Below are 25,131 nucleotides of genomic sequence, written 5' to 3'. Positions count from 1 at the left end.
CAGGGGGCCAAACAGTCATTTTTAGGGTGCGCCCGAGTGCATGTCAGTGGTAGCAACTTACCTCAGCTGCTGGGGTATTCAGATTTACCTGTACTTTGACAACTGGCTCATCAAGGGCAGCTCCAGGTCTCAAGTCCAAAGGGATGTTGTGGTGCTTCAGGCCACATGCTGCTCTGTGGGCCTACTGGTAAACAACAAAAAGTCGATGTTCGTGCAGGTGCAGAGGATAGAGTTCATCGGAGTGGTCCTCAACTCGACCTGTGCCAGGCTTTTCTGCCCCTGGAAAGATTCCACATGTTGATGAGCCTCATCACAGAAGTCTCTGTATTCCCTCTGACTGCAGCCAGGGTCTGTCTGCACCCCCTGAGTCACATGGCAGCGTTCACTTATGTGGTCCACCATGCCAGCCTCTGAATGCAGCCCCTGCAACAATGGCTGGGGACCATCTATTCCCAGTCCAGAGACCCACTGGAAAAGATGGTTACAATTCCCCAGGCGATAATTACTTCGCTGTGATGGTGTACCAACCGCAAGACAGTCCTGGAGTGGGTTCTGTTCAACAACCCCCAACTCCACTGAGTTGGTGTTGGATGCTTCGGACTTCGGCTTGGGTGGGCATCTCGGCAATCTCCAGACCTGGGATGTGGTCCCCAGAAGAGGCAAAGTTGCACATAAACGTTAAAGAGCTCGGAGCAGTCCGGTTGGCGTGTGGAGTCTTCCTGACCCACCTGTCGGATAAGGTGGTATGAGTCCTGATGGACAACACAGCCCTGATGTTCCTACGTCAACCAGCAAGGGGGAGCGCACTCTTCAACTCTCTGTCAAAAGGCATTAGGTCTATGGGACTTCTGTGTCAGCCACGAAATCCACCTGGAAGCTTATCACCTTACTCGTGTCAAGAATATGCTGGTGGATCAGCTCAGCAAGACTTCTCCTCTCACCATGAGTGGTCGCTCCATCCAGAGGCAGCCTGCATGATCTTCCTAAGGTGGGGAATGCCCCAAGTGGACCTGTTTGCTACCAGACAGAACATGAAATGCCACCGGTTTTGCTCTCGGCAAGGTCTTAGCAAGGGCTCCCTCTCCAATTCCTTCCTTCTGTCGTGGTCAGGGAGCCTGATGTACTTGTTCACTCCGATTCCACTCATCTGCAAGGTCCTGGCAAAGATCAAGAGAGACAAAGCGCAGGTTGTTCATGATGGCCCCGCCTCGCCAACATTGGTTCGCCATGCTCATGAGCTTGTCAGAGGCCCCTCCCTCTCCCCTGCCCAGCTCCCAGGAGCTGCTGTCACAGGACCACAGCCGGCTCCTACAACCCAAGCTTGAGTCCCTCCACCTCTTGGCATGGATGCTGCGTGGCTGAACCTGGAGGAGCAGACCTGTTTGGAAGGAGTCCAACAGGTCCTCTTGGGGAGTAGAAAGCCCTAAGTCAGACTGACTTACCTGGCCAAGTGGACAAGGTTTTCCTGCTGGGTGTCCGAGCATGGTATCTGTCCCTCCCGTTCCTCCATATGGGCTGTTATGGACTACCTGCTCCATTTGAGGAACCAGGGCCTGGCACACTCTTCCATTAGAGTGCATCTAGCGGCGATCTCCGCTTTTCACCCACTGATCCAAGGACAGACCGTGTTTTTGCGTGACATGACGGTCAGATTCTTGAGAGGGCTCTAGAGACTCTTCCCGCAGGTACAGACTCCTGTCCCGCAGTGGGATCTTAACTTGGTCCTCTCTAGGCTCACCGGCCCGCCCTTTGAGCCACTGGATTCCTGCTCCCTTTCCCATCTGTCATGGAAGGTTGCATTCCTGGTGGTGGTGACATCAGCAAGACAGGTCTCTAAATTAAAGCCTTGACCTCAGAACCTTTGTACACAGTCTTCTACAAAGATAAGGTTCAGTTGCGGCCCCACCTGGCCTTCCTGCAAAAGGTGGTCTCTACCTTCCAGAGGAACCAGGAATGTCTTCCTCCTGGTGTTCTGTCCCAAACAGCACAAGACCAGCGAGGAGAGGCATCTTCATGTCCTAGACGTCCAGATGACCTTGGCTTTCTACTTAGAACATACCAAACCTTTCCGAAAATCGACTCAACTCTTCGTTGCTACAGCGGATAGGATGAAGGGTCACCCAGTGTCCTTGCAGAGGATTTCCAGTTTGATTATCTCGTGCATAAGGACCTGTTGCTATCTGGTGAGGGTTCCACTGCTGCCGATTGTTAGAGCCCACTCGGCAAGAGCTCAGGCGTCTTCGGCAGCTTTCGTGGCTCATGTCCCTATCCAGGACATCTGTAGAGCTGCAACGTGGTCTTCTGTCTACATGTTTACCATTCATTATGCCATCACTCAGCAGGCCAGAGACGATGCTGTGTTTGGCAGAGCTGTGTTGCAATCTACACGTCCGTGAACTCCTACCCGCCTCCACGGGTACTGCTTGGGAGTCACCTAATATGGAATAGACATGAGCAAGCACTCAAAGAAGAAAAGACAGTTACCTTTTCTGTAACTCGTGTTCTTCAAGATGTGTTGCTCATGTCCATTCCACAACCCGCCCTCCTTCCCCACTGTTGGAGTTTCCGGCAAGAAGAAACTGAGGGTGTCGGGAAACGGTGGCGCCCCTTATACTGCGCCATGTGGGCGCCACTCCAGAGGGCGTCAGAGCCACTTGCGGATACTGCTGAGGGAAAAACTTCCAGCACTGGTGCATGTGGCAAGCATACACACCTAATATGGAGTGGACATGAGCAACACATCTCGAAGTACACCAGTTACAGAAAAGGTAACTGTCTTTTTCTTAATCACCAAAGGTATTTTTACTTCATTAGGCTTTAAGAAAGTAAATCCTTATTTAATTGTCTTTGATCCTAGAGTTAAATCATACAGCAGAAAGATTGTGATGCTGAACTGAGGTTAGGTTGTGAGGGAGAACATTTTTGTTCAAATATATATTTGGAATAATAGAAGAGAGAATTATTCAAGTAAATATTTTATATAAATATTGCTTTTATTTGAGTCAACTGACAAAGTAATTTCTCTAAATAGCATATGTCCTAGTATTGTGCCATATTCATGGGCACAGAGTTATTTTTGATTTATCAATTCATTTACATTCTATTTCAGGAACAAGTACAGCCATTCTCAGATATTATAATCAAGCAATGTTAGCATTTGGGATGTGCTAAATTTGAGGCTTCTAAAGTGGCAAAGCTGTCTTTGGTTAAACTGCTTGTTTTGAATCTGGCATATTTTAGAGAGGTCTGGCATAATTTTTCTGTATATTTTTCTCTGTGTACTGTACTTCAGTCAGAAGCGCATTTGCTGTTCCAGTGGGCAGCCTATTTTGAGCATAGATTTTCCATCAAGCTGGACTTCATTAATTATTTTGGGCATTAGCGCATACCACAAAATCATAAGTATCAGAGCATCACTTCATTGATATTTCATGCTTCTTTATTGGTGGTAGAACAAAAGGATGCAAAATATCAGCAAATAAGCAATAAGACTCTTATATAATAAAGACAAAGTGTCACCTTTCAGGTTTACTTATGAAGAAACATTGTTTTTATACTTACTGTACAGCAATATTTAACAAAACTGAAACAACAACTTGGTTTATTTTCTTGGTATTCTTTGGGATTTTGTTTTGTTTTTTTACACAACCCTACTAAAAAGCTCCACTTTGTAAACAACTATCTCCATGCTGGTTCTCAAATTTCCTCGGTGTTTCAATGTACCTTATTATGCGTGTGGTTTTATGATACGGAAAACTCTCCACCATAGAGTTTTGAGTGATCAAAAAGAGAATGAAAGAAGCAAATATTTCTACTAATTTTCTTTGATTTTTTTTTATTAAATTCTAAAATCTTAATATATGACATAGAATACATACCAGGCAAAAGTATCGTTCCTAGTGCTGCTAGCACAACGAAACATTGACAAACACATGCCTTATCAACCAGACTTAGGATAGAACCTATTGAATGAAGTGCATCTGTCTGGGCAAAGGAGAGGTAAAGAATGAGGTCAGATGTTTGATCTAGAGTGTAGCACCATTGCTTTTTTTTTCCACCCCGAGTTTTTTGCTAACCTAGCTTAATGTGTCTTGTTCTACTAATACTTCTGTTCTTCCAAACCCTAAGTCATTGACATGGCCTTATGAACGTGGAATAATATAGCTCAATTTCTGCTAAATCCATCCGTCCAGATTGATGGGTTGCACTTCTTATTGAGTTTGGCAGGCTTCAATGAAATAATAGCTATTGGTTGCACTAGATCGGGGCGGGCAAACCTTTTGGCCTGAGGGCCACATTGGGTTTCCAAAACTGTATGGAGGGCTGGTTAGGAGAGGCTGTGCCTCTCCAAACAGCCAAGCATGGCCTGGCCCCCACCCCTATCCAATGCCCCCCTGCTTCTCGCCCCCCAGTGGCCCCCCTGGGACTCCTGCCCCATCCAACCCCCCCTGTTTCATAGAATCATAGAATATCAGGGTTGGAAGGGACCTCAGGAGGTCATCTAGTCCAACCCCCTGCTCAAAGCAGGACCAGTCCCCAATTAAATCATCCCAGCCAGGGCTTTGTCAAGCCTGACCTTAAAAACTTCTAAGGAAGGAGATTCTATCACCTCCCTAGGTAACGAATTCCAGTGTTTCACCACCCTCCTAGTGAAAAAGTTTTTCCTAATATCCAACCTTAACCTCCCCCACTGCAACTTGAGACTATTACTCCTTGTCCTGTCCTCTTCTACCACTGAGAATAGTCTAGAACCATCCTCTTTGGAACCACCTCTCAGGTAGTTGAAAGCAGCTATCAAATCCCCCCTCATTCCCTGACGGCCCCCGGACCTCCCGCCCCTGACTGCCCCCTGCCACCCCATCCAACCCCTCCTCTCATTCCTGAATACCCCCCTGGGACCTCTGCCCCATCCAACCACCCCTTCTCCCTGACCACCCCTGGAACTCCTGCCCTTGACTGCCCTCCGCTGCCCCATCCAAACCCCCTCTCCTTCCTGACTGCCCCCCCAGAACGACTGCCCCATTCAACCCCCCTGTTCCCCGCCCTCTGGCTGTCCCAATCCCTATCCACACCCCTGACCCTTGACCACCACCCTGAACTCCCTGCCCTCTATCCAACTGCCCCCTGCTCCCTGCCCCCTTACCGCACTGCCTGGAGCACCGGTGACTGGCGGCGCTCCAGCCACTCCGCCCAGAGCACCAGGACAGGCAGCCGTGCTGCCCGGCTGGAGCCAGCCACGCCACCGCGCAGCACAGAGCACCGGGTCAGGCCGAGGCTCTGCAGCTGCGCTGCTTGGCAAGAGCTCGCAGCCCCACTGCCTAGAGCATTGTGCCAGTGGCACAGTGAGCTGAGGCTGCGGGGTGGGGGAACAGCAGGGGAGGGGCCAGAGGCTAGCCGGCCGGGCAGGAGGGCCTGCGGGACGTAGTTTGCCCACCTCTGCACTAGATCCTTCAGATTCCTGTTTCCACAGTCTCTGGTGCCAGTAGTTGCTCCAACTTAGTTAAAATACAGTTAATGGATATAGAATCCTAGAAATGTAGGGCTGGAAGGGATCTCAAGAAGTCATCAAGTCTAGCCCTCTGCTCTGAGGAAGGACCAAGTAAAGGTAGACCATCCCTGACCGGTGTTTGCCCAACCTCTTATTAAAAACCTCCAATGATGGGGATTCCATAACCTTGCTTGGAAGCCTATTCCAGTACTTAACTATCCCTATCATGGGCAGTGAGTATCGTAGGCTGGGGGAGGCACTGCCTCCCCAAACAGCCTAGTGTGGCTCCACCCCAGGGCCAGGTCCCCCTCCTGCAGTTCCCCCCAGCATTCTGCCCTGACCCAGGCTGGCTGGGGCTGGCCGGCTCGTCTCTAGCAGGGACTCAGGGCGGCTGGCGCTGGGGTCACGCTGCCCACCCAGCGCTCAGACCGTGCCCTTTGGCGCTCTGGGACTGGCTGCCCAGTGCATCAGGGCTGTGGGTGCTGCAGACGCACTGCCTGGCGCACTGGGGTAGGGGGTGCTGCAGCTGCGCCACCTGGTGCTCTGGGGCTGGCCACCCAGTGCACCAAGGCTGGGGTCACTTCTTCCCAGCACACCAGGGCTGGGTGCGCTGTGGCTACGCCACCCGGTGCACCGCAGCTGGCACCTCGACCCTGTCCACCCAGTGCTGGGGCCGAGGGCCGTGGTGGGGGTGCTCTGGACTCCTGTGGGAAAGGGAGGGCAGAAGGGGAGGGTGAGGGATGGGGCCCTGGGCACAAGGGGAGGAGGTGGGATTTAGCCTCCCCCAATGACTGTGTCACTGTCCGTCCATGATCCTTATAGTTAAACGTTTTTTCTAATATCCTACCTAAATCTTCCTTGCTGCAGATTAAGCCTATTACTTCTTGTCCTGCCTTCAGTGGATATGGAGAACAATTGATAACAGTCCTTTTTATAACATCCCTTCACATATTTGAAGACTGTTAGCCAGTTCCCCCTCTCAGTCTTCTTTTCTCAAGGCTAAACATGCAGTTTTTTTTAACCTTCCCTCAAAGGTCATAACCTTTCCTCATAGTTCATGTACTCCTGCTTTTCTTGCACTGCTAGTTGAATCCTGTCAGGATGTTATTCTGCTACCTGTTTCAGAATGATGATTGGGGCAGGGGGGAAGACTAACTGTGTTAGTCTTGTGAGTTTTTCCTCACACTTTTGTAAACCTCTGCAATACATTAGGAACCCACCCTCCATTGTAGGTCCCAAGAGAGCTGGGCTCTCATGTGGAATGGATTGAGAGAAGTGGCCCAGTATATCAGGAGGTAAGTGAGTCCTCAACTTTTTGTCAGTTTTTTAAGCCCATGGGGAAGGTACAGAGAACCTGCTTTAATCAGTACTTGTAATGTTCCCTTTGCTTGGGCCTCAGCAGGCTGCAGAGTCACATCTAGGAGAGGAGAATGATAAGAAGGGATAGAGCTAATCCAGCAACCATAAGAGAAGTGAATGATGACTCCATACCTTTGCCTTTGGATTTCAATTATACTCATTCCTGCTAACAACATTGGAAGTATGTCTCTCAGATCTTTATAGTTGTTCAAGCACTTCTGTACTGTAGTAGCATAATACTTAGTTCTTTTGTAATAGCAAGGAACCCGTTACTGAGGATACACAGGGAAGCTCCTTTTGTGAAGTTGGGACATCCCTGTCTTTGTCTCATTGCAAGAGACCTTTAAGGAAGAAGTTTGCATCAGTTCTAGAGAAGTCTTCTAGCATCCCTGTAAATCTTCCATATGGAATCATAGAGATGTAGGGCTGGAAGGGATCTTGAGAGGTCATCAAATCCAAACATCTGTGCTGTGGCAGGACTAAGTAAACCAACCATCCCTGACAGATGTTTGTCTAACCTGTTCTTAAAAACTTCAAATGTTGGGGATTCCACAACCTCCCTTGGAAGCCTATTCCAGTACTTAACTATCCTTATAGTTCGAAAGTTGTTCCTACTATCTTAATCTCCCTTGCTTTAGATTTGGCCCATTTACTTCTTGTCCTACCTTCAGTGGACACGGAGAACAATTGATCACCATCCTCTTTATAACAGCCCTTAACATATTTGAAGACTGTTATTAGGTCTCCCTTCAGTCTTCTTTTCTCAAAACTAAACATGCCCAGTTTTTTTAACCTTTCCTCATAGTCATGTTTTCTAAACCTTTTATCATTTTTGTTGCTGTCCTCTTGACTCACTTCCATTTGTCCACATTTTTCCTGTACACAACACTCCAGCTGAGGCCTCACCACTGCTGAGGAGAGTAGGATAATTACCTCCTGTGTCTTACACACTACCCTACTGTTAATACACTCCTGAATGTTGTTAGTTTTATTCTCAGCTGCATCACATTTTTGACTTACATTTGGTTTGTGATCCATTATAACCCCCAGATCCTTTTCAGCAGTATTACCATGTAGCCTGTTGTTTACCCATTTTGCAGTTGTACATTTGATTTTTCCTTCCGAAGTGAAGTACTTTAATAGATTCACCGATTCTAAGGACCTGAAGGGACCATTGTGATCATCTAGTCTGCTCTGCTGTATAACACAGGCCATAAAACTTCCCCAAAATAAGTCCTAGAGCATATATTTTAGAAAAGCATCCAATCTTGATTTTAAAATTGTCAGTGATGGAGAAATCCACTATGACCATTGGTAAATTGTTCCAGTGGTTAATTACTCTCACTGTTAAAAAATTACACCTTATTTCCAGTCTGAATTTGTCTAGCTTCAGCTTCCACCAATTGGATCATGTTTTACCTTTTTCTCTGTTAGGTTGAAAAGCAAATTATTAAACATTTGTTCCCATGTAAATACTTAAAGATTGTAATCAAGTCACCCCTTAACCTTCCTTTTGTTAGACTCAAAGAGCTCAGTCTAGTTAGCTTATTACTATAAGGCATGTTTTCTAACTATTTAATGATTCCTGTGACTCTTCCACCCTCTCCAATTTATCAACATCTTTCTTGAACTGTGGGCACCAGAACTGGACACAGTATCCTGCTTCCTGGGATATGATCCTGTAAATATGGCTTTCCTTCTTTGTTTCTACATGTATATGTAACGCCAACAGACCCCGGTCATCGGTGGGTAGGATTGAACCTGGAACCTCTGGAGCTTAGTGCATTAGCCTCTACTGCATGAACTAAAAGCAAACTGGCTGTAGAGGTGTTTGTGTTCCCTCCCCCCCATGTGGAACAGAACACCACATCCAGAAGGTATGTGGGTTACATTTAGCCATATTAAAACATACATTGCTTGTGCCCAGTTTACCAAAAGATCCAGATCACAGTGAATCAGTGACCTGTCCTCTTGATTATTTATCACTCCCCCAATTTTTGTGTCATCTACAAACTTTATCAGTGATGATTTTGTGTTTTTTTTTCCCAGGTCATTGATACAAATATTAAATAGCATAGGGCCAAGAACCGGTCACTGTGGGACTCCACTAGAAAGACACCCACTTGAGGATGATTCCCCATTTACAAGTACATTTTGAAACTTATCAGTTAGCCAGTTTTTAAACCATTTAATGTGTGCCATGTTAATTCTATATCGTTCTAGTTTTTTCATCAAAATGTCATACGGTACCAAGTTAAACGTCCTATAGAAGTCTAAATATTATTTAGACTAAATAGTCAATACTATTATCTTTTTCAACCAAACATTTAATCTCATTAAAAAAACCCTTAGTTTGACAGTTTCTATTTTCTGTAAACCCATGCTGATTTGAATTAAAGAATGAAAGGAGGGTACTGTAATTATTAATCGAGTCCCATATCAGCCACTCCATTATCTTGCCTGGGATCGATGTCAGGTGATAGGTCTGTAATTATTCAGTTCATCCTGTATACCCTTTTAAAAATTTTTTGACAACTCTAGCCTTCTTCCAGTCTTCTGGAAGTTCCCCAGTGCTTCAAGACTTATTGAAAATTAGATTAATGATTCAGTAAGCTCCTTTGCCAGTTCCTTTAAAACTCTTGGATGGAAGTTATATGGACCTGCTCATTTTAAAATATCCAACATTAATAGCTTCTGTTTATCATCATCCAGAGATACTAGAGGAACGGAAAGAGTTATCGTCATCAAATGATTAGACTATATCTTTCCCCCTTCCCCCCAAATAGAGAACAGAAATATTTATTGAACACTTCTGCCTTTTCTTTCTTCTTATTATGATTGATAATACTACCATTTCCATCTAGTAAAAGACCAGTTGTCAGGATTCTTTTTATTCTGAACAGATTAAAAAAAACACCTTATTTTCCTGAACTCTGCTAACCATAAATTTAAACTAGTGTCCCTTTGCTTCTGGTATCAATGTTATACAGTTCCTAACTTCTGATTTATATTCATTACTACCTAATTTCCCTTTCTTCCATTTGATATATATTGCTTTTTATAGCTGCCTTCACTTCCCTTCCTCTGTAAACTCTTCACTTGAATTACATTTTGTTGATTTCAGACCAATTCTCTAATTTGTCAGTCATTTTCATTTCTAGTACTGTCCCCAAAGTGATTGCAGCCCTTCCCAAATTGCAGTAATCCACAAATTTTGTAAGCATTCTTTCCACTCTGTTATCCAAGTCATTCATGAAAATATTGAATAGTACCAGACCCAGGCTGACCCTTGTGGGACTCTGGTAGATACGCCCTTCCTACGCTACCACTCTGACATCTTTGAGTATGGTCTTTCATCAGTTCTGCACTCACCTTATAGTTATTTTATCCAGGCCACATTTCCGTAGTTTGCTTTTCAGAATTCTGAATATCGGAAGAGGAAGAATTAGTCAGCTCTGTATCAGGGTTAAAGGGATTGATTCTGTTTTTCCTACATACTTACTCTAGAAAAAATTTGTCTCTCGATATATCAAACTTTCTACCCAGTTGCTAAAGCAAGGTAGATAATTTTTATATCAAAGTGTTGTCAAAGTGTTAAATATGGCCCACTCATTTCTAAAGGATCCAACATCCTGTGTCTTTAATTTATTGTAAATTTTATTCATAGTTAGACCTAAAAGATGCCATATTTTTAGTAGGAAGTACTTGGATGCAGACACTCAGGCTATATTCACACTACAGCTTACGTTGGTATAAGTTATGTCACTCAAGGGTATGAATAAGCCACTTCCTTGAGCAACGTAAGTTACACCGACATAAACGCCAGTGTGGACAGCACTATGTCAGCGGGAGAGTTTCTCCCGCTGTCAGAGCTACTGCTGCTTGCAGGGGCTGGAGTAATTAAGTTGACGGGAGAGCTCTCTCCGATTAGCTTAGAGTATCTGTACTAGCCGCGCTACAGTGGTGTAGCTGCACCGCTGTAAGCTCTGTAGTGTAGCTATAGCGTCAGCTACAACAGCAGTGTGCATAATATAAATGCTCAGCTATGTAAATAGGGTGGCATGCGATAGGTGCTCTCTCTCAAAAAATTTTGTCTCTCCATTTAATGTGTTCGGGTTTATTGTTACCAGGAAAGCTTTTTGACCCTTTGGAAAAGTAGAGCCCTATCCTCAACTTTGAGGATACTTTTGTAACAATGTACTTCAAGAAATAGGAAATGATGGGTTGGAGGAGGAGAGTCAGTTTCTTTTTACCTAAGTGGAGGCATCCCCTTGCCTTAAGAGCCTGACATCTATTAAGGAAGACTAATCTCTTAGTAGAATTCCTCAGCTGGCTGTCAGTTCAGGGGAAGCTAACTGTGCCCAAGCAAATTTGATCTCACAGATGCCAGACCAAGACCTTTTTTTCTTCTTCTTGCAGCAATACTGAGCTGTCCACTTCTGCAGCTGTTGTCAGATAATATGGTGATTTTCATGGTCACTTTTTTCCCCTATTGCCATGGTTCCAGAATTTTGTTATGTCATTCATTCCCCAAAATTATTTAGAAAAATGGAACATCAGGCAGAAGACCCCAGCACATCTAGTAGTTCTTGCCCTGGACACCTTAGCTCTGATTTGTCAATATGGTTCCCTCAGTCTGTTTTGAATTCTTTCATGAGAGGGATACAATTAACTGCTTATTTGTCCTCTCAGATATGCATGGATTGATCTGAGGGAACTGGGATTATTTAGTCTGCAGAAGAGAAGAATGAGGGGGGATTTGGTAGCTGCTTTCAACTACCTGAAAGGGGGTTCCAAAGAGAATGGATCTAGACTGTTCTCAGTGGTACTAGATGACAGAACAAGGAGTAATGGTCTCAAGTTGAAGTGGGGCAGGTTTAGGTTGGATATTAGGAAAAACTTTTTCACTAGGAGGCTGGTGAAGCACTGGAATGGGTTGCCTAGGGAGGTGGTGGAATCACCTTCCTTAGAGGTTTTTAAGGTCAGGCTTGACAAAGCCCTGGTTGGGATGATTTAGTTGGGGATTGGTCCTGCTTTGAACAGGGGGTTGGACAAGATGACCTCCTGAGGTCCCTTCCAACCCTGATATTCTATGATCTGTGAGAGTGCGCATCTTCAGAGACTGAGGGTCAAGCTCACCTGTGCACCATTACATTATCAAAGGCGAGTCAAAATGACTTGTTGTTCCACCTTGGAACCTTAATATGCTTAATTAAACTGTTCTCTTTGGCCACTAATGTTCTTGAGCATTAAGTGTTCTTTTAGGCATGTTGTACATTACAAAAAATAGCATTAATTTTAATAGGTTTCAGGGTAGCAGCCATGCTAGTCTGTATCCGAAAAAAGAAAAGGAGTAATTGTGGCACCTTAGAGACTAACAAATTTATTTGAGCATAAGCTTTGCCAACTGTGTCCACATATCTATTCAGGGGACACCATCATAGGGCCTAATCACATCAGCCACACTATCAGCGGCTCATTCACCTGCACATCTACCAATGTGATATATGCCATCATGTGCCAGCAATGCCCCTCTGCCATGTACATTGGCCAGACTGGACAGTCTCTACGCAAAAGAATAAATGGACACAAATCAGACGTCAAGAATTATAACATTCAAAAACCAGTCAGAGAACACTTCAATCTCTCTGGTCACTCGATTACAGACCTAAAAGTGGCAATTCTTCAACAAAAAAACTTCATAAACAACTCCAACGAGAGACTGCTGAATTGGAATTAATTTGCAAACTGGACACCATTAAATTAGGCTTGAATAAAGACTGGGAGTGGATGTGTCATTACACAAAGTAAAACTACTTCCCCATGTTTATTCCCCCCACCAGTTCCTCACACATTCTTGTCAACTGCTGGAAATGGCCCATCTTAATTATCACTACAAAAGGTTTTTTTTTCTCTCCTGCTGGTAATAGCTCACCTTACCTGATCACTCTCGTTACAGTGTGTATGGTAACACCCATTGTTTCATGTTCTCTGTGTATATAAAATCTCCCACTGTATTTTCCACTGCATGCATCTGATGAAGTGAGCTGTAGCTCATAAAAGCTTATACTCAAATAAATTTGTTAGTCTCTAAGGTGCCACAAGTACTCCTATTCATTTTAATGCAATTGCCAGCAATGGTAAGGCTACTGTCATGGTAGGAATCAGATAAGTGCTAATGTAGAATAGCATCAGGCATTTTTACTAGTATTATTCTAGCAACTTAGCACAGGTACAGCTGCCCTGTTGTTGTGGGCTCTGTAACACTTTTTCTAGTGTGCACACACACATTGGTGACCACAGAGTGACAAGCTGGCAAATTGTCTTGTATTATAGTTTTTGTTTTATATAAGAAAAGTCTTGTGTTGAGGACCATTTCCTCCTTCCTTTTTCTGTTTATCTCAAGGTTTATTTTGAATTAAAAATGCATGTTTTTGTCCCATTCTATATCCAACAAAGAGCACCTTTTGGTGCTTCTTTGTCACAGAAGACTCCTCAATTAATCTGGAAAGAATTTGGCATGTTTCTGCTAGTGGAGGGTCTCAAGTATATTCACAGCTTAGATACGAGGTTAATTGATGCTTTTTTTAAAAACTGTAATATAAAAGGGAATCAAGACTTTCAAATCCACTATAGCTTGGTGAATTTGTCTGAGACCTACCTCGAAGACTGAGACTTACCTTTGACTGAGACCTACCTGCCATATCCACTGAGAGTCAAGGTGCCTCTTCTTTGATTTCCAACATGTATTCCACTCAAGGTGTGCATGCACTCCTTGCATCTGAGACCAGAAGATTTTTTCTAGCAGCGTCAGTTGGTCCACACCAGTGCCCTTCTGCTCCTTGTACTCTGAAGTGAGGGCATAAAGGGTGGTCTAGACTAATGGCCTCTCCAATTCCTTTCTACCACCTGTGGCCTGAGATGGACTTCTCTAGTGTCCATAGCTTTAGCTAGCATTCCTGTTAAAAAAACATAGATCTGTTAATAATTTTACCAGTTTAGATAGTGTCATTTCAGTAGTTCAGGAGTACAAGGGGCACCCACACCCTGATACCCCCCTATGCAGGTACCTAGGATGCCGAAGACCCTGGGATTCAAGATCTGTGCGGCCTGTCCCCAGGCTTTCCCAGTCAGTGATGACTTTGATACATGTCTTTATTGCCCCGGGAAAGTTCATATCCTCTCTCAGTACAGTGTCTGTTGGTCCTCTCCTCACCAAACTAATCAACCCTGTGAGTTCAGGCTTAGAAGATTCCTGATGGATCATTCCATGAAACCTCATTCAGTTCTGGACCATCAGACGCTCCTGTACATAGGAGAGAGGCACTGAGAAGCTCCTCCTCTCACAGTGGTGAGCAGGGTGATCTCCGGCTCTGAGGCTGTTCAAGGTGGAGTTAAAGACTCTTCCAAACAGAGACATCAGGAGGGTAAAAGCAAACACTCTCACAAGAAAAGTGAGAAATCTCCCTCCAAGACCTCATCCAAAAGAAGATTTCCTCTCCAACACCCTTTATGTCAGGTGTCACTTTGCACCTATGGGTGTGGTGTGGCACTCACAAGGACCACAGTATTGGTTCCTTAGCACTGAACAACAGAAGGAACAAGCAACCAAAACTGTTGACAGCTGCAGGGCTGGAAATATCCTCAGTATTGATGAGGGAAAGAAGACAGTAAATGCCTCTTACACCAATGGTACTGATGCGCAGAGAAAAGGAATCGTCAGTACCAAAAAATGCTGTCCATCTGAAGCTGGCACCACTAAGGTACGGGAGCCTGATCCACTCTCCAGCACCTGGGGCTGCCACTAGATACACTATACTGGAGGACCTTATGATCTGTGCAGACCCAGAATCACCCATACTTTCAGATCCATTCCTAACCAAGCAGGTCCCTACACCAACACTTTGCCACTTTTCAGTATTGTCGACCAGCTGAATCATAATGAGACCACGGCTACCAATGGCACCTCCTATTGTCACAGAGACCTCATTCTCCTCCAATGAGTCTGATATGGGTGGGAGAGCTTCACCACCCCTATCAAGGCGGGAAGTGAGCCCCAATAGAGGCTCCAAGATCTCCAGGGCACCTTCCCAATCTCACAGGAAGGAATACCCAACTTGGAACCAATGGTGTCCTCTTCCATGGGGACCACCCTGTTACCCCTATGATTAAGGTTAAGATTTTATCCTGGTTATTTTTAGTAAAAGTCATGGACAAGTCGCAGGCAATAAACAAAAATCCATGGAAGCCTGGGACTTGTTGGTGACTTTTACTAAAACTATTTTTGGGGGGAGAAAGACTACTGGGGGGACTAAAGGACTAAAGCCTGAGTCCCACAGTGGTGAGGATGGGACTGCAAGCTCCAGGATCCGCCACTGGCTGAAGCCAAAGAAGTCATGGACATTCATTAAAGTCATGGAATCCATAACTTCCATGATTAAATTGTATCCTTACCTATGATCCCTCATATTGGCCTTATTGGGGTGCATGGAATCCATATGTGAGGTATCCCAGATAGGCAAGGTTTCAAGGGGAGTCAAGACAGGCTTCCCATTTTGGGGCAGAGCCTTAACCTGCTCAGGGACACTGAGGAAGAGGAGCAACCTGAACAGGTGGAACCACTCGTTGCTGAAGAATTATCAGTGTCCTCACCAGATGGGGCAGTCACAGCAGCCTCACCATCACCACCTGATAACTACAGGCAATTCCAGGACATTCTGAAGAGAATTGCAGACACACACCAGATCCTGCTGGAGGAAGTATATGACATTCCTCATAAGATACTGGATATCCTCCAGAGCACTAATCCCAATATAGTGGCACTGCCTGTTAATGAGGCTAGAACTGGCCAAAATAGTCTGGCGTATTCCAGCCACTTGCACTGCCCCCCCCCCAAGGAATGGAGAAGAAATACTTTGTATTATTAAAGGGAGCAGAAAAGTTACTTTCACACTGTGCTCCAAACTCTTTAGTGGTGCAGGCAGTCACCAAAAGAAACAAGCAACAGCCAATCTGGATCTACACCCACAAAGAAGAAGACCAAACGTGTAAACCTCTTTGGAAGAATGAATTTCACATCAGCAAGTTTGTAGTTCTACATAGTGAACTACCAAGCATTGATGTCTAAGTAAGTATGATTTTATTAATTACAATAAGCTCTCTGAATTCAATAACAAACTACCTCAAAAGGATAGATTTCAGTTCCAAGCAATCACTGATGAAGGTAAATTGCTAGCTAGATTGGCCCTTCCGGGCTTCGGTGGACGCAGCAGGTACAGCATCCCTGCTAGATGGCAACATCCATAGTTATGAGTTGGGCTTTGTGACACCAATCCTCCAGATTTTCAAAAGAAGTTTAGTCCACTACAGAGGATCTTTCATGGGAAATAACCTATTCAGTGAGAAAACAGAGGAATCGTTATGTACCCTCAAAGACTCAAGAGCAACTCTTTGTTCTCTGAGTATCTTTACTACCGCACCAAGGAGGATATATCCTAAGGCTCAATCTTATAACCATATAATAACCATCTCCTCAATCATTCTACCATCAAAGAGCTTTCAAGCCTTGTAGAAAACACCAAAGAATGCAGTATAGTGAACAGACTGTTCCTTCTTCATTATACTTCTAGCCCCAGCATGCCACCAAGAAATCTTTTTGATGGGACTTTTGTGTCCCCCTACCACATCCACACATACAGAGATTCTGTATCGCTGTGGTACAGAGTGTATTCCAATTATGGGATCTCTTTGCATCCCAAGAAAACAAGAAAAGCCTGGCATACTGCTCCAGAGTGGCTAGGGGCCTCAAGTGCAGAGGGGATGTGTTTCTAGTACAATGGCCAGAAACACTGATGTATGCATTCTCACTCATTCCGCTCTTACTTTGAATCCTGAGTAAAATCATACAGGACAAGGCATTGGTGATCTTAGTTTTTCCTCAGTGGTAGAGACAGTTCTCGTTCACCAGCCTTCTCCAGGTGGCCTCACACCTGTTCCTCTGCATTCAGCTCTTCCCAGACCTTTTGACCTAGGACAATGGCAAGATCCTCCACCCCAACTCGGAATCTCTCCCTTTAACAGATGGTTATGATGGATGACAAGTGCAGAATGATCATGCTCAGAGATAGTACAAGCCATTCTTAGCTATAGCTGAAAAGACTTCATGAGAAAATGCTATACAGCTAAATGAAAAAGATTTTCTATCTTGTGCCATAGACCATCAGAGGATGCTGAGATCCCTACTATTCTGGACTACTTCCTCTCTCTAAAAACATTGAGACTATCTATCATCTCCTTGCAAGTGCACTTGAGAGTAACTTGTGCCTATCACCCTCCAGTGGATCCCCATCCTCCTACAAAACAGTTTCTGAAGGGACTTGTCAGAAACTTTCTTCTGGTACTGAAACCTACCCAAGTATGGGATCTCAGTCTAGCCTTAATAGCATGAATGAATGTTCCATCTAGCTACAAACGTTACCTTTCTGGCAATTACCTCAGCCAGAAGAGTAGGTGAGCGGTGGGTCCTTTATGGTGTACCTGCCCTATATGGTCTTCCAGAAGGACAAGGTTTCTTTGAGGTTATATCCTAAATTCCTCCCCAGAGTAATCTCAGAATTCCATCTGAACAAGGTCATCCACTCACCTCTCTTCTTTGTGAAGCCACATGCCACCAGACAGCATAAGCAGCTACATACTATGGATGTCTGTTGAATCTTGACATTACACCTGCAAAGGACAAAACCCTTCCAAAAATCCCCTAAGCTGTTTTTCTCCTTTGCCAAAAGCACAAGTGCGGAGGCAGTCTCCTCACAGAGACTTTGCAAATGGATTTCAGGCTGAATCTTGCTTTGCAATGAACTAACTGCAACCTCTCCCGCACAAGTGTGAGGGCCCACTCGACCAGAACCCAGGCTATGTTAGTAGTTTCACTTTGAAGTGCCCCTCTTGTGGAAATCTGTAAAGCAGCAAGGTGGGGTTCTGTGCACACCTTTGTGAGACAGTACATGCTGGTACAAGCCTCTACAGCAGATGCAGCCTTCAGCAGAACAGTCTTCCAATCTGTGGTAGAGTAAGGTTCCTCACCACCACCACCCCGCCCTCAATGAATACTGCGAGTAAGCCCCCTCAGGTTGAATACACATATGGACTATCATTCAAAGAAGAAAGTACGATTACTTATCTTATGCAGTTACTGAAGTTCTTTAAGAACTTCAGTAACTTTGAGTCCCTATGTGTATATTCCACTACCCGCCCTCCTTCTCCTCTGCTGTGGATCCTGCTGGTAATTCACTATAGAGAAAGAACTGGAGAAGTGGTCAGTGCACAGTGCCACTGATGCCCTTAGTTCAAAACACAAGGAAGAGAAGGGTGCAGGCATGGACCAATGGACAGTGCTAACAAAAATCTTCTGGTCTCAGACGCATGGAATGCATGCACATCTCAAGTGGAATCCACATAGGGACCAAATATTTTGAAGAATTCCAGTTACTGTACAAGATAAGTAACAATACTTTTCCAGTAAAGAAATGGAAAATGACATTTGTAAGATGACAGGTTAGTCATTCTTGCACTCATTTACTGGGTATTATAGGGAGGAAATAAATCTCTATGGATGTGGCCTCGAGGTATGGATGTGGTACTCTACTGGTGGTATCAACTTTTCCCTTATTTTTTATTTCCATAGAACCTCTTCTCAAATTGTATCAGTCTGTTCTGGTATATATGAAGGTATGAAAAGAAACCTATTTTACCTATATAGGTCATCAACCTCAGATTCATTTATTTGGAATTACCTTCCCTTCATTGCATCCGATGAAGTGAGCTGTAGCTCACAAAAGCTTATGCTCAAATAAATTTGTTAGTCTCTAAGGTGCCACAAGTACTCTTTTTCTTTTTGCGAATACAGACTAATGCGGCTGCTACTCTGAAACCTTCCCTTCATTGTTTTGCTCTATAAAAAAAAGTATATCTATAGAATGTATTAAATTCCTGTAATAGGTTTACCTAGTCATCTTTATTTTCTTTATTTAGGGCTCAGTTTGGTTAGAAACCTGTAATTGGGAAGTGTGATGCCAAAAAGTTTAGTTGCCATTTTTGTTTGTACTGCTGCCTGTTAATCTTGATGAGAAGTGCAACTCAACAATTCAGATTTATAGACTTGAGATTCATAATTACATAATTGCCTACTACTAAATTAATTTGTCTCTAGTAGACTTAAATAATTGGATTGAGGTTTACTTACTCAACAGATGGGTCTAAAAAATATTTATTAAGGCAAAACACTCAGCAAGTAGTTATCAGTTACTTATAAGTAGGAAGCTCATTAGAACAATCTCATCACAGTCACCTCCAGCATCAGACTCTACAGCTGCAACCTCCCTTTCTTACACAAAGTTATTTATAATTTTTGTTATCTTTTTGTAGACATATATATTATTCTCATTTCCATGTCAACTCTCCTTTCCTGTCAGTACAGGTTTAGTATTAGTTCAAACTGGTCTTTTATAGCTTTTTAGTTAGTTTATCTTTTCTTGTTCTCACAAACATAATTATTCTGCAGTTTCTTACACATACAGTTCTGCTTATGTTTACACTATTGAACATTATCAGAACAGACTCTTAAAATCCACAGCAGGCTTCTGGAAGGCCTAAATATACCATCTCTTCCGACAGTCATGAGGTACCACTTTGTTCCAAATTAAATAAGTAAGTAATTAGAGGTACTATACTCCCCTGATAAAATGCATGTGTACACATGCTAAACATGGTGCATTGAGCACTAGGTCTGAGGGAATGGTAATAATTATTAAACTTGTATGTCAATCAGGATTTTTTGTAGTTAGTATCTTCTGAATTATTGAGTCCATCTAATCTATTTTGCCCAATAGAAGAACACTCTGATATCAGTGGGATATTCTAACAGAAGGAAAACAGATCATGTTACTCTCCACTCATTTTCCACCATTCTGAACATTACACAAGGTGGAGAAAATTACAGAACATGGGCAAACCCTAGATGCTGAATGACTAGTGGGGATCAATCATTTATAATTTTGAAAGACGCTTGAAAATGCTGCTTTACCTACTGCTTTGTTTTAAGTTGGAAGTTCTTGAAATGAGATTCAAACTAAAATTCAGTGTGTGTATGTTAAACAGTTTAAAGATGCTTTGTGAATGGTAAGACACATTTATATCATGTTTTTGAAATATACAGAAATGGTAATTTTTAAATGAATTTTTAAATAAATTTAATATCAGGATTTAAAAAAAAATTTCAGTAGTGAAGGAATCAAAACTTGATTACCATATAGTTAAATATTTTTTCCTAAAGCTGCGTATTATGAGTGGGTTATTACTGCTATGGATTTTCTTTCATATTTAGTTTTTTATTCTACATTTAGGGAAACAGACATTAAGAAGAAACCTGGGCACAGACTGAGCAAAGCTAAACAGAGGAAAAAGCGAAAAAGAAACAGAAAAATGAAGCACGATCATGTTAAAATCACAGAGCAAAAATCAGATGGAGCCCCTTGTCATCTAATTCCAGATGACCAGGAAACATCAGAGAGTGAAGAGGAAGATTCAGAAGAAGAAAAAAGAAAATCAGTATTTACATTTAATGGAGATCCAGGAGACAAAGGTTGTGAAGGTCGTTCCAATAGTGACTATAATGAAAGCCCAAAATCTACAAAGTATCAAACAGGAAGTTTACCTATTGCTCTGTCTGAGACTTCAGCAATGTTAGCTAGTCCAGTGAAAAGTGACTTGTTTACAGAAGATGATGGTCCATTTCTAATAAATTTGACATCTGCTCCTAATAAAAACATAATTGAATTTGAACACACACTTGATGATCAACACGGCTGCTACTCTGAAACTGATGATCAGGTGGTTGCTCATAACCAAAATAAAAACCTTAAGGAAAATGAGACCAATTCCTTAGATACAAATGATCACAGTTCTGTTCTAGACACAGAATATAACAGTAAAGAAAATAGTGCTATGATGTTAAACAATCAAGATAAACTTACATCAGATCAAATTGCATGTGAACCTGACCTAGAAAGTAAATTGTTAAATGTAAGTAATGGAAAAAAAGAAACCCTGTCTCTCCAGCATGATTTGAAAACATCTGAAATTTGTGCTTTCTTGCCTGATAAAACCATGAAAGACAGACAGACATCAAAAAGGAATGAGAAAAATCCTTGGGCTTTTTTTTCAATTGATTTAACTGATATACAGTTGCAGCTTGGCTCTGATAGGCCGGGTTCTTGTTCTTGGCCTGAGGGTGCCCATAAATTCATATGTGAGCAAAGACCAAAAAGAGTGAGGCGGCTCAAACAGGCCTATCCTGACAGCACAGTAGAACAAACTCATGAATCTAATGAAGAATTAGAAAAAGAGACCAGTCTGCAAACATTAAATGAAGAGAGTGGCAATGTAACACCTGGTGGTCTACCGTCATCATTGATTGACAAAGTACATAATATTTCATTTATAGAGTCGGGAGTCACTGTTTCAAACTGCTTAACTGAAATAAATGTTCCAAGCAATGTAGGTACACCAGTTCCATCGAAGAAAAAAGGAAGATGCAAAAGGATTTTCAACTTGGCACCAAACTTTCATCTACCAAGGCAGATTACTGTTAGTACAAAGGAGGGACGCAAGAATGCTCTATTAATGGATGATAACCTATCAGAAAATGTTTTGAAAACAGAACAAGAAAGAATTTCAAATAAGGACAATGGAAAGAGGAATGAGCAACACCTTGAATTTCAAGAACATCTAGCACCTTCTAATAATAATGTGACAGATTCTTCACTTAACCATGGTGTAGGATCTCTCTTATATAATAATCAGTTGGGACAATCTCTGTGTCTTTCAAAGAAAGCTGTTTCTTCTCCAGTTCAGAAGTTTCCCTCTAGCTTTTGTATAGTTTCTTCAACAAGTAGGGAACAAATTACAACTTTTAAACAAGAAAAAATACTTGATAAAAAAGAGGGTGAGGGAGAACAGTTCTCTTCAGCGTTTACAAATAGTCAACCAGATATTTTGTGTTCTGTTAAAGTAACATCTGACTGTCCTACATACCCTAATGTATTTGAAAGCTGTGGTGAAGATATACACAAAGCAGATGAAAGTAAGCCATCACAGTCCTCACAAATTGAAGCTAATCAAGATACTTTAAATACTAAATCCCACTTTTTGGGTCTTCCGTTATCATTGGGATTTGCATTTCAACTTGTAGACCTTTTTGGTTCTCCTGGATTTCCACTGGGTAATATTATTATTATTATTATTTATTATTTATTTTTAACAGTGCTTAATTATATAAGTCTCAGTTTCTTATTGCAACTAGCAATTACATAAATGTAATAATATACTGTAGCTGATCACTGCTTGCCAATATAGATACTTTTGATGGCATTCACTTAGTGTCTTGCAAATGGTACTTTGCACCAAGATTTTGCTTTTCAGCTCTGTAGATTATGTATTACGCAGTGATCATTGATTTCTTTTGTTAGCAATTTACCCTCATTGCATGATCTTGAGTAATACTGAGTACTTACTAACTTTAAATGCAAGGAATGATGTCCTTGTAGCTGTGTTGCAATTTCAGCTGCCCAAATACATCATACTGAGTGAATTTTTAACCTGTCATTTAGGAAACTGCATGAAAACACGTATTATTTGGATTTGTATTTCTTTGCTGATAAATGTTTGTTTCACCTTTGTAATACAGTAGTATCCCTTTACTAATAATTTAAAATTATAGGTTAAAATTTTCAAAAGCACCTGCATCACATTTTCACATGTGCCATAGGCATTTTGGAGGTTTAATTCCACTGCCTTTCAAACAGACATACGCTCTTAAATCACTTCAGCAGTATGAAAATTTTCCCCCTAATCAAATTTAATTTGAAATTGAAATTAAAAACCATAAAGTATTTTTTCTAGTACTGAACATATTCTTTTAATCATGCAATCCATACATTCAGATGTCATGGTTAGAAGGTAAATGAACAAACAGAGCTTGAATTTTCATATTCTAGTGTCATTTAATGTATACTAAGTCATGTAGTGTAAACTCTTTTAGAAAGATTGAACTGCTTAAGCCCTAATTCTTCAGAGTTAGGCACATGGTTAATTTTACCATGGGACTATTCATGTGTATATATCTGACTGCGCAGGGCTCTAAAGATTTATGCACAGATTCAAAATTTGTATTTTCATCCAATCCGCAATCAGCAAAAATGGTCCGCGGACATAAAGAAGATATCCACAGATTTGCAGGGCTTTATAAATCTTAACAGGATTGATGTCACTTAGACCCCTGTTTAGCAAGGTACTTGTGAACCTTCTAACTCTCTAATTGTAGTCTTTCCTTAATGAAAACATTAACAATTGCTCCAGTGCAGCTGCGCCACTTTAAGTTTTCTCTATGTAGCTGTTCTAACCCAATGACAGGGGCGGCGGAGCCTTCCAAAAAGTGTGGGGTGGGGGGCCTGCCCCTCTGTGACCCTGCCTCTTCTGCCCAAGGCCCTGCCCCTGGACAACCCAGAAGCTGGAGTGGGTCAGGAGCTGCAAACCCTCCACCTACCTGGGGTGGGGTGGCCAAGAGCAGGCCCTGGCCCATGTCCACAGCCTGCAGGCCCCCTTCCAGCCCAAGGCAAGAGGATCCACGGCTCCCCGAGCAGCTCTTACCCTGACATGGCTCTGGCCAGGGGAAGGGGTCTTGGAGCCACAGCTCGGCCATAGTAAGAGCCATGCACCCTCCATCTGCCCTGGGCCAGGGGACCTAGGAGGGGTGGGGACATGGGAAGGAGGCTGCTCTCGGCCACCTGACCCCGGGCTGCTGGAGGGTCCGTGGCATGGCACCCCATGCTACCCAGTGTCCCCAGCCAGGCTCTAGCTGCCAGCCTCGCTGGGGCCTCAGGTGGAATAGGAGGGGCAGGGGGGCAGAGCCTCTGGCAAAAAGTGGACGGACCAGGCCCTGTCCACTTTCAAGAAGTGGGAGGGCCATGGCCCTCCGGGCCCCCCTATTACAGCGCCCCAACCCCATGAGTGGCAGTAGCTATGCTGGTGGGAGAAGCTCTTCTGCTGACATAGTGCTGTCCACACGGGTGCTTAAGTCGGCATAAGTTATGTTGCTCAGGAGCGTGGGTAATTCACATCTGTGAGTGACATAACTTATGTCGACTTAAGCTGTAGTATAGGCATAGTCTGAGGCACTGGCCACTTGTGATCATTAAAGAACCCATAGCATTTTTCTCAGAATTATAGGTGTTAATTCCACTTTCCTGGCCATATTCTGATTTGAGTATCAATATTATTTCTTTTTAAATGTTTGCTGCAATTTCAGTCATGCATATTTTTCCTCATTGCCTGTCCTAAACTGTTGTGTACTGCTGCGTACTGTTAAGGCAACTACAATGAATGTGTGAGTCAATGGTTTCATAAAGCATTTAGGAATATTCCTAAATGAAAGGTACTACAAATGTTGTTAGTTGTTCTATTGGAAGGTAAATTGCTTTTTAGTTAACAAATTTATTTGTCACTTATTTACAGTTAACACATATAACAGAATGTGTATTCCATAAGCGTTTTACACTGTTTTTCTACAAAGCATTTCTTTTCAACTTTAATCATTGAAGAACTCCATCAGGTTAAAAATATGACATATTTATAGAATAATTTCCATATACTATGTTAAAATTCCTCTTATAAATTGTTAAACTGATAAAATTTTAAAAACTAAATTTACTTTTCATTTAAGATGTTTGTTTACTTTTTGCATTTTTCAATTTAGAGACTGAAGTTTCACTTTTGTTTTTAGTGAATTTTCCTAGTAAATTTCATTTTCCAGTTCCCATGCACTTGGACAAAGCTACAATTTTGGCAGTGTAAATAATGCAGGAAAATGTTTGGTTTAAAAACTATCTTTACATTGGCATTAAACAAAAATATAGACTTTTTTTTTATTGGTCCTAGGTTCTGTAGAAGCTTATTTGTATAAAACCTAAATTCTGGGCTTTGTTTGAGCTGGCAGTATCCCTTTCAGATATGCATGAAACCTGACAAAATATAATGTCATGATACTATTCTGATGGATCACTGCTTTATGTAACGAGGTATTAATAGTCAGCTGTGAAAATGTCTTGTTCTTTTTCAGAGTCTTTACTGCCAGATGATTACATAGTTCCTCTTGATTGGAAAACATCAAAGCAGATCCATTTACTATGGAAGACATCTGTGGAGGTATGGGTTTAAGTTCTCTGCAAGGC

At 42.7% G+C, this 25,131-nt stretch overlaps 1 protein-coding gene across 5 annotated transcripts in view; it reads left to right on the top strand.

Moving 5' to 3' along the window:
* The window catches only part of LOC311514312 (NEDD4-binding protein 2-like 2), a 107,608-nt gene that overhangs the window by 64,993 nt on the left and 17,484 nt on the right, over nt 1-25,131 (top strand). For 4 of the 5 annotated variants that reach the window (XM_084616811.1, XM_084616812.1, XM_084616813.1 and 1 more), the window contains 2 exons: nt 20,248-22,124; nt 25,020-25,105. In XM_084616811.1, the coding sequence (XP_084472937.1) occupies nt 20,248-22,124; nt 25,020-25,105 (1,963 nt within the window). The remainder of the gene's footprint in view (nt 1-20,247; nt 22,125-25,019; nt 25,106-25,131) is intronic. The other variant, XR_014709868.1, reaches the window with a different exon arrangement.

The sequence above is a fragment of the Lepidochelys olivacea genome (assembly GCF_965140295.1).
Source record: "Lepidochelys olivacea isolate rLepOli2 genome assembly, chromosome: 1".
Classification (NCBI taxonomy): domain Eukaryota; kingdom Metazoa; phylum Chordata; order Testudines; family Cheloniidae; genus Lepidochelys; species Lepidochelys olivacea.
Note: the sequence above shows the minus strand (reverse complement) of the source record. Positions and strands in the feature narration are given on the sequence as shown.